Raw genomic sequence first — 10005 nt, forward strand, 5'->3', positions numbered from 1 at the left:
GTTAAGGAGCTAGAAAAGAAAAGTGATGAGGGTTGAAGAGGATACATGGAGGTTCTTGGGCTGGAAAGAACTTGCCATCCACCAGGCCGTAAGCACCTAAGAGTAGAGTCCTGGCCCACAGGCCAAGTGACAGTAGTGCCACAGGTCTCCCTGCATTTTTTTTATCTAAAGACTGATAGTTATCTAAAGCCACGAGAATGGGAAGTTAAACAGCCCAGGACTAGGAAAAAACAGCTACTAGAAGTTGATCATTATTGTTGCTGGAAGCCTAACATGTCCTTGATTACAGTTGGAAATGAAGAAACCAGTGAAAAATAAAGTGTGTGGCCACACCTATGAGGAGGAAGCCATTGTTCGCATGATTGAGTCCAAGCACAGGCGGAAGAAAAAGGCCTGGTAAGTTGGGTCAGGAAAGGAAGTGGCGCCTTCCCTAGTGGTAGTCAGTCGGGGGGGGGTGTTCATGCCAGAGGAAAAGATACTTAAATGTCTCCCCCACATTGCATTCACCTCCAGGATACTATAAACATGGAAGCTGGCTTTCTGGAAAAACAATACATAAGGGAAGAATTAGTAATCTGTTCAGGAAGAAGCTGAAGGAGCTTCAACCACACCTTCAGAACAGAAGAAAAAAGGATTATATTGAATTTTAATCATTAGATAACAGGATTTTTATGAATTTTGCTTCCTATATTACGGGTACTTTTTATGTAAAAAAGTATCATTAAGTAAACACTTTTTATCATGGTGAAGATTTGTCATGGAAAATTTTTCATATATTATTTAAACAACTTTCCAAAGGTTTAAGCAAGTTGGTGGGCAACTGAGAATTTATTTTTAATAATTTTACTATTCAGTTTTTCAGCCAGGTGAGGTGGCTCACACCTATAATCCTAGCACTTTGGGAGGCTGAGGTGGGAAGATCACTTGAGCTCAGGAGTTCAAGACCAGCCTGAGCAAGAGTGAGAAAACCCACCCCACCCTACCCCCCTCTCCCTTCTTTACTAAAAATGGAAAAAAGATTAGCCGGGTGTGGTGGTGGGACACCTGTAGTCCCAGCTACTCGGGAGTGGACAAGAGGCTTGGGCCAGCGTTTGTGGTTACTGTGAGCTGTGCCAATGCCGCTGTACTCCAGTATAGGTAACAGGGAGAGACTCAGGCAAATAAAAAACTCAGATTTTCAATGAGAAATTTTAATAAATTAAATAATAACTTAATAATTTGAGTAAGAAATTATTTTCCTAATTGGAAGTTTTCCGGATATATATATGTATATATCCCCTCCCTTCTTTTCCCGCATGGCCACAGAGGACCGTGGCCCTGTCCCTATAATGACACAGAATCCTGAGGTCGCTGGACTGACTTAGACTCAGTTTGGCGTTTCTTGTGCTCTTATCACAGATTTGTTATAGGATTGGAATTGCAGGTGTGACTGGTTCTCAGTAGACTTCTGATAACGGTCCCTTTGATGTGTACTTTGCTTCTCCAGTGCCAAATTTGCTGGTCCAGAACTGGAATTGCAGTTCCCCACCGATCGTCATCTGGGTGTGGACTTAGAGATAGTGTTTCTGCGACTGTAAATATCTTGATGGTCATTTAGTCAAGTAATTCACCATATTTAGTCTAGAAGAATAATGGTATTTCAACCTAATGGTTATAAAATGGAGGCTATCCACAGTACGTTTTTACCCGTTTTGAGTTTCTGGCTTCGATTTGAAATGTGAGGCCAGGCACAGTGGCTCCTGCCTGTAATCCCAGCACTTTGGGAGGCCTAGACAGGGGGATAGTTCGAGGCCAGAAAGAAAAGACAAAAGAGAACTTTCTACAGTGAACCTGTCATTTTTCCCTGTGAATATAATTTTCTTTGTTGCTAGACTTCTAAGCCTTCCCTTTCTGTTAACTTTTTTCTGTGTTCATTTCCTGAAGAGCAACATAGTATTAAAATAATTGCTAAGAATAAGGTATTCCTAGTTCGTTCTCTTTCACAACTCTTAAAGTTTGCAGTATTCTCTTAGAGTCAGATTTGGAAAGGGCAGGTACTGATACAAAGCATAATTCTCACCAGCAGAATTATGGCAGCAACTCCCAGAATAGGCCTCACATTAGACAGGTCGTCTTAATTACATACTTTGACTTTATAATGTTCTTTTGAATTATACATGATATTTGGAAGCACTGGAGTAACTCTTGTCATTTAGAAGAGGTTCTTTTCCTGTCATACTTTCATAATGTGGATGTCAAAAACTCTAGCTTCTCGTAGCTTAACAAATAATAACAACTAAGTCTGAGTGGAAGAAATCTGGGAGGTTTACAGAGAAGATAGTATTTCCACTGGACCTTGAACAATGAGAATTTCAGAGAATGGTGAAGAGGACTCTCCTGGCCAAGAGTGTCACCCCATTGAGTCTTTGTCCTGCTTAGTGGACAGTAAGTACACTTGCGGTTATTGTATATTGAGAGGGGGAATAAAAGGACGCTGTGGGCAAGGTTCAGTGGCTCAGGACTCTAATCCCAGCTACATGGGAGGCTGTGACAGGAGGATTGCCTTGAGGGCAGGAGTTCGAGGCCAGTCTGAGCAACATAGCAAGACCTCAGCACTACCAAAAAATGAAAAAAAAGAAAAATAGCTGGGCATGGTGATGCACGCCTGTAGTCACAGCTACTCAGGAGGCTAAGGTGAGAGGTTTGCTTACGACTAGGAGTTCAAGGCTACAGTGAGCTATGATGTTGCCACTGCACTTCCGTCTCAGTGACAGAGCAAGACCCCCTCTCTGGTTAAAAAAAAGAGAGAGAAAGATGCAATATAGACAGTAATTAAGATAGGAAAGTCGTAGAGCCAACACGGTGGCTCGTGCCTGTATTCCCTGAAGCAAGGAGTTTGAGACCAGTCTGAGCAACATGCCGAGACCTTGTCTCTCATAAAAACAACAATAGTAATAATAAAGTAAAACTTTTTTAAAAGGATAGGAAAATGAATTACAGAGTACATTAAATGTCATGATTTCATTATTTTTCTTATCTATAAATTGATAATAGTTGTAATTGCCTCATTTTTGTAATTTGTAATTTAAATAAGATAGATGTGAAGCACTTAAAGTTCCTAGCACAGAGTAAGGCTCAGTAAACATTACACCGTCGTCGTTCTGTTCAGCCTTTATCCACTGTCATCATCATAACCACCACCATTCTTACCTCCCTTGCGCCACAAGCCTGGGAGAAGATTACACTGAGGGAACCAGACGGGCCGACCTGGACTTGAGGGAATTAGTGTAATCGCCATCCGAGGGTGGATTAGAAACACAGGAGGTGAAAGGTCATCGGGATGCTTGTGTCGTAGTTTAACTTATCGATAAGGAGAGCTTAGGTTGAGGCCAGCGTGATTGTGGAGGTACAGCGGATGGAATTTGGTGGCAGGCTGAATGTAGGAGGAAGGAAGGAGAGGGGTGGCCTGGCTGGCATTTCTTAATTAGCTGTCAGTAACCTCCAGAGAGGGCTGAGAGAGGACCGCTCTTAGGAAAGGATTATGACAGGCTCAGCTCCAGCTATGCTGAATTTGAGGTCCCAGCTGCACAGCCATTTGGAAATGTCTAGGAATTACAGAAAACATGGGTTTTGAACTCAAGAGAGGACTCAGAGCTGGCGAAGTTGATTGTGAGGTTATTGGTACAGAGGAGTCAAGCCCACTTATCTGCCATCATAGACGTGGCCCTGGAATAGACGCATTTGCTGGTGGCAAGACAGCGAGGTGGGACCTTAGCCTGGCCCCAAGTTCCTCAAGGCCAGATTCTAAGCTTTGCTCTGCTCACTGTGGTGCCCTCAGCACCTGACCAGAGCCTGGTATCAACCCTCACAAAAGGCACTTTGTTAAGCAATGAAAAGATCAACCAGGAAGACCCCAGCACAGCCAGGGTCAGGAGAGGCAGAGATAGGAGAGTCCAGTGGCCTGGAGATAAGGGCCCTGGCAGCAGGTGAGAATTCTGGGCCTCTGTGAGACATACCCCCGAGGCTGCTGATGAAGCGTGAACTGTGTCACTTCCCATGATGCATGTTAGGGTGATGAGCAGTTCTGGGTTCCCTTTGTTTAAAAATGTCTGTGACACATCCAGTTTGAGACATCTCATTTCTTCCTCCTAGATTGTTCTAATTATGTTTTGTTAGACTGGAGTTCCAGGTACATTGTGTTTCTGGGCAATGACTGAATTTTTCTGTGGGTGCTTCAGTCTCTGGGAAGGCCTCTCTGCACTGCCTTGAGTCACACTGATATTGTTGACACTTTAGCCCTAACTAAGTAGAGTAGTTAGAATAATTGCCCAAAATAATCTCTTGATAGTGAAACTATTGTCATCTTTCTTATTAAATAAAGCTGCCGTGTGGTCTTCATATTAATAAGATATTTCCAATTTTACCAGTCCCTTTTGTGTGTGTGTGTGGTTTTTTGGCCAGGGTTGGGTTTGAACCCACCACCTCTGGCATATGGGGCCGGCGCCCTGCCTTTGAGCCACAGGCACCGCCCACCAGTCCTTTTTTTAACAGTCATATTTAAGAATATGTAGGGTAAAATGAAGTTGAATAGAAATGAGTCGTTCCACAGAACTCCGGGTTTGTGCTTTGCCAACAAGTCATTTCACCTGTCAGCTTCAGTGTCCTCATCTGAAAGTGGGAACAACACCCTCCTCTCATAGCATTTCTGGGATCAAGGAAAGGGGAGGGAATTTTATTCTAGCCGCAAATTTCTTGGCTATGGAGAAACAAAGCCCTTAGGAGTAAGGTCTTTGTGGAGCCCAGAGCACAAACAAACAGCAGAGGGTCTTTCAGGTGAGACTGCTGGAGTCATGGTCGCACACTGTGCCACTTAGTGACAGATTATTCAGACTCATTAGAATTACTCTGTGCTTAGGTATGACAGGAATTTATCCTACTCAGACTTCCTAAAGTATCTCAAGACCTTCTTTCTACCAATTGTGGATTGAACCTTGGAATTCTTGGAACTCAGGAATTTGTAAGACTCAGAACCTTGTGCTCCTTGAGCTATCACTGAGGCCAAGGCTCCCCGCAGCCTTGTGGAACCTCAGACCCAGTTCCCTTTGTGCCGCAGACCCTTTTGTGCCTGCTTGTGCCTGGGCAGTGGCCTGATTCAGGCCCAGCCTCTCCATGCAGGCCTGGAGGGCTGAGTCCCGCCCTGCACCGCGGTGATAGGAAGTGTTGCCACACCTGCCTTGCTCACCACGGTATGGGGGATTAATGCCTCCTGCTTATGTAGAGGGTTGTTCCTCCCGAGGAGTGCCCTCAGTCAGTACCACAACATCATGGCCTGTTCTTATCCTTTTTTGCTTAAAATTTTTGTGTGTGTTTGTTTATTTGAGATGGGTGAGAAACAGGGTTTTGCCCCACCCCCTACATTAACCTCCCCTCCAGAAACTCTTCTCTGAACCGTCCCTCATACTGGACAGTGTTGCTGGCAACCCCACACCATGCCAGTGTGGAAGGGCTGGCTCTTCTCCAGGCTTCTTCACTGTAGAAGTTGTGGACTAAAGAAGGTGCTGGGGCATTGTAGGACCCGAAGCGAGCTCCTCCAACACAGGACCCACAAGAGCCTCGCATCTTTTTAAAGGAAAAAACTGAGGCACAGAGAATTAAGCCACTTACCCAGAGTGTCACAGCTGGGAGATGTAAGCTTAGGTCCTTCTCACTTTGGAGCCTGTACTTTTGTCATTAGACCATCTGGCTCCCCTTGGAAGGGCTATTTGGTTCTTGCCTCTATCCTCTGAGTGAGCTCAGGCCTCTTTGTTTGATGTGGATCAGTCTGGGCTCCATCCCATTGAAGTGGATGTGGGCGCCTGCTCTTCTGCTGAGCGGTGTGGTTAAGTCCATCAGATGTTCTCAAAATGCTCTCATTTACTGACTATGGCCACTGAGGTCATCAGGAAGCCCTCCCCACTTCCCTGTCCACCGCTTATTCACTGTCTGGCTATTGGAGTTAGACTCTGCTATAGGGAGAGACCAAGGCCAGGCAGTCGGCAGCGGCTAGTCAGTGATTTGGTGCATCAAAGGAGGGATCCCAGCAACCTACTTGGAGTTCCATTTCTAAAGTGATGAAAACGTGCTTTCTAACATGATGAAAGCACCCGTATCCCCATATCCTCCTCATAATCTTAGCTGCTTATTTTCGTGCATAATGAAAAAAATCACTCTGAGACCTAAGAGCATGCAGCCAGGCTAGGAAAAAATACAGATTTTTAAACTAGCATAAAGCTTTTCTCAAGCCCTACCCTCATGCACAGCCAAGTTATCAAGGTGATGCACGCCTGAGCCAGACCGCCCTGCTCTTCTTCCATGTAGCTGTGTCACTGATCACGAATGAATCGTCTCATTCATTCCCCTGACTAACGCCCCTCGAATACAAAGACTCCTCGATCCAGAGATCAGGGCCGAGAAAAAGAAGTTCTCTTTGGTGTTGGGCTATTGGGCTTCCTACCATTAAACAAAGTAGAACTCTGTGACCACCTTTCTTCCTCTCTGATTTGCATCTTTTGTCTTATATTTGTTATTTTGGGTCTTTATATACTTGTGTGTTTTGGAGAGCTGTCTCAGATCACTGGGCTCGAGCTCCGTGTGGGCAGGAGCCGTGTCGTCTGTGTTCACAGTTGTGTGCTTAGAACCTAGCACAGGGCCACCTCACAGAAGGGTCAGTGACACAGCAATGGGTGGGTGGGATGTGTGCAAGATATAAATAGATCAGGGACTTTAAAACTGCTTGGAAGAATGATGGTCGGGGAACAAATGACAGTCGCAGGAGACAGTGAAGAAAATAGACATCATTGAACACCGTGTTGCCTGTCACTGTGGGAAGTAGATTCTCTCCCCGTTTTAAATCAGCGGGAGCAGAGGCTTAGAAAGGTCACATTGCCCAGAGTCTCATAACCAGCAAGCAGGTGGTAGAGAGAGAATTCAGACCTAGGTCAGCTTGACTCCAAACACGGGGCCTCTAGTCTACCAGAATCTGGTTCACGCTGAGACGCAATCAGGTGACTTCATCCAACCCACTGCCTTCCGAGGAGATCACATCTAAACAGGGCTGTGGCTTTAGTTCCACCCCTTTCTGGGCGACTCACACGCTGATATCTTTAGCCACAGCCTTTCCCCCAAGACCCAGCCACCCTGCAGTCTCTCTGCTGAGAGGTCAAGTGGGCTCTCCAGAGGGAACGATGCCAGTCAGGACTCCCAGTACCAGGACCCGGCTGGCCTTGCCCATGATCACCCATCACAATAAAGGGCACCACCACCCGCCCATCTGCCCGGGCCAAACCCTTCCAGTGAAGTTCAGCTCCTCTGTTTCCTGTACACCGACATGCCCTCCATCAGCAAGTCCACTACGTCCTACGCTCAGGTGTGTCCTGAGCTAATCCCTGCCACCGCCCTCAGCCCAGCTGCCCTGGCCCACTCTTGCCTCCCCACCTGTGCTCTCCATTAAGCAGCTAGAGGAATGTTTTCTAAGTATAAACCAAACCATAGCCCTTTGCTACCTCGAAACCCTCCTATGTTTCCTCTGTATTTTAAATAAAATCCGAAGCCCCACTCGCCCTCTAGCCGCCCCTCCTAGGGCGCCCCCTCTCGCCCAGGTCGCTTCAGCCATACACATCTGCTCTCACTCCGGAGCAGCAAGCTGAACCTCCTCGGCGTTTACACTTGCTGCCGCCTCAGGCTGGATCACACACATTGTGCGCAGACTTCCTCCCACACTCTGGCCTGCTCAGCGGGGCTGGCTCTGACCCCGTACTCTCTGTCCCGGACCCTACTTCACTGCCTTCGTGGTACTCGATGTACCTGAACTCAGCACGCGCGTATCTGGTCACGCAGCGGTTGCCTCCCTCCCTCATTAGAAAGTAACACCGTGAAGTAGGCACTATTTGTGCCCTGCTGTGTCCCCAGCCCCGGGCTCAGGGAGGCAATCCAAGAATAAAATCATTCCTGACTTTTTAACACATATGCCATTTTTGGTAAAATAGCCCCACTTAAACACTTGAATATGAAAGAAGTTTATGCTCTAGGCAGTCAAGTGGACTGAGTTAACTGTCTTCCTTCCTCACAGTTGTCCTAAAATTGGCTGTAGCCACACAGATATGAGAATGTCAGACCTCATCCAGGACGAAGCACTTAGAAGGGCCATCGAGAACCACAACAAGAAAAGACATCGTCAGTCCGAGTAGGAAAACGTCACCTGCCGGCAGGGACGTCAGCAGCCTACCTCCTACCGCAGCCACCCATGAGCGCGGCCCTTAGCCACGCAGTCGGGACCGGCTGCAGAGCATACTTTGTTTGGGGTAAACTTCATGGTTTTAAGTATGATTGAAAACACTTTTCTAATTACACAACAAAAATGCAAGCAAATTATATTGTTTATTTTTATGTGTTCTATGTTAAATAAAACTTTGACTATCTGCCGTTGAGTCCTGTCTATGCACCTCCTGAGGTGTAAACGCCAAAGGTGCAAACTTTTCTACTTCTGTTACGTCAGACTGACTTTTATAATAGTTTTAACTGAAGAATGTCTTTCAAGTGATATTTAAAATAAAAACCATAGAAACACCCCAGTGGCAAAGCATTTTCTATCAGTATAGTAAATAATAACATAAGGTTAGAGTGCGGAATCAGTTTACTTTTCTATATTTGCTTTGTCTATTGACAGTTCCAAAGATATAAATGCTTTTGTTGTCATTCTGATTGGCATAGAATGCTCTGGTAACAGGCTTATCAGTGCAGTGATAATCAGTGGCCATCGTGGAAAGGTTGCTGCAGCCCTCCAAGAGCCTGAAGTGTCAACTGAGCAGACACATCCTGGCTGCTGCTTTCTGCAAGTGACGTCACCCCTGGGCCTTGGTGTCTTGGGCCATATAGTAAAGATGTTGAACAAGATGCTCTGGGATGTCCTGTCACCCCTAAGGATCTGTGGACTTATAAACAGCAGTGTCTTTAATTTGAATATCTTCTTTTTTTTTTTAAAGACAGTTTCACTATGTCCCCCTCGGTAGAGTGCTGTGACAACCTCAAACTCTTGGGCTCAAGCGATTCTCTTGCCTCAGCCTCGCAAGTAGCTGGGACTACAGGCACCCACCACAACACCCAGCTATTTTTTAGGTTGCAGTTGTCATTGTTTAGCAGGCCCGGGCCGGGCTCAAACCCACCAGTGTATGTGGCCAGCGCCCCACTCACTGAGCCACGGGCGCGAAGCCAAATTTGAATATCTTCGACTCTAACTGTAGAGAGTGCCAATTTGTTGTCTCCCTCAGCAACCTTTTAGCAACTAGACTGTTGTGTAATTAAACCAAATGAAGCACATCCTCGCCACACTGGGAAATCAAAAATACCTAATGATGGCTAACATTTATTGAGTACTTGCTGTGTACAAGGTTCTGTTCTAAGTGCTGTATGTAATATTAACTCCTATGATCTTCACAGCCTGTTGAGGGGCCTGGTTATTACTCCCACCTACGGATAAGGAAAATGAGGCACAGAGAGGGAAGTCACCCATGGAGAGTCATGGCACTAGGACGCGGCAGAGCTGGGGCCACACATGGGTCATTCTTAATCCCATTCTCTCCTCTTCCCTGTTGACTAATTCAAGTCTAAGAATATATTCAAAGCCCATATTTAAAAGCCAAAGATTTTGTAAATAAATGTGTGTGTGCACATGCACACACAAAAAAGTCCCTAACTAAAATATAGAAATAACTGAATTCGACACGTCACCATGGCAGTAAAGGCCATGAAATAATGGCATGTATTTGAGCTCAAAATCAATTTTGAAAACATCTTCATGGAATTCAGAATGTAGCATGACATTCACTTCTCTGCAAACTAAATGATTTTGAATTTCCTAAGATGTATCTGAATCAGACTTTACTGAGGAAGGTATTACATTTAAGCCAGAACAGACCTACTTTTTTTGGAATGTGATTCCTTTGTAAAATACTTGGTTTCCTAAACAGATAGGGATAGGAATGAAATGTT

The 10005-nt window shown here is 45.6% G+C and overlaps 1 protein-coding gene across 2 annotated transcripts in view; it reads left to right on the forward strand.

Annotated features, from left to right (window-relative positions):
- NSMCE2 (NSE2 (MMS21) homolog, SMC5-SMC6 complex SUMO ligase) overlaps positions 1-8438 on the forward strand; it is a 225845-nt gene extending 217407 nt beyond the window's left edge. Inside the window, exons 6-7 of one of the 2 annotated variants that reach the window (XM_053559630.1) lie at positions 290-396; positions 514-827. In XM_053559630.1, the coding sequence (XP_053415605.1) occupies positions 290-396; positions 514-523 (117 nt within the window). In that variant the 3' untranslated portion in view covers positions 524-827. Of the gene's footprint in view, positions 1-289; positions 397-513; positions 828-8086 lie in introns of those variants that run through there. The other variant, XM_053559629.1, reaches the window with a different exon arrangement.
- Positions 8439-10005: the final 1567 nt, after the last annotated feature.

The sequence above is a fragment of the Nycticebus coucang genome, chromosome 13, assembly GCF_027406575.1.
Source record: "Nycticebus coucang isolate mNycCou1 chromosome 13, mNycCou1.pri, whole genome shotgun sequence".
In the NCBI taxonomy this organism is placed as follows: Eukaryota; Metazoa; Chordata; class Mammalia; order Primates; family Lorisidae; genus Nycticebus; species Nycticebus coucang.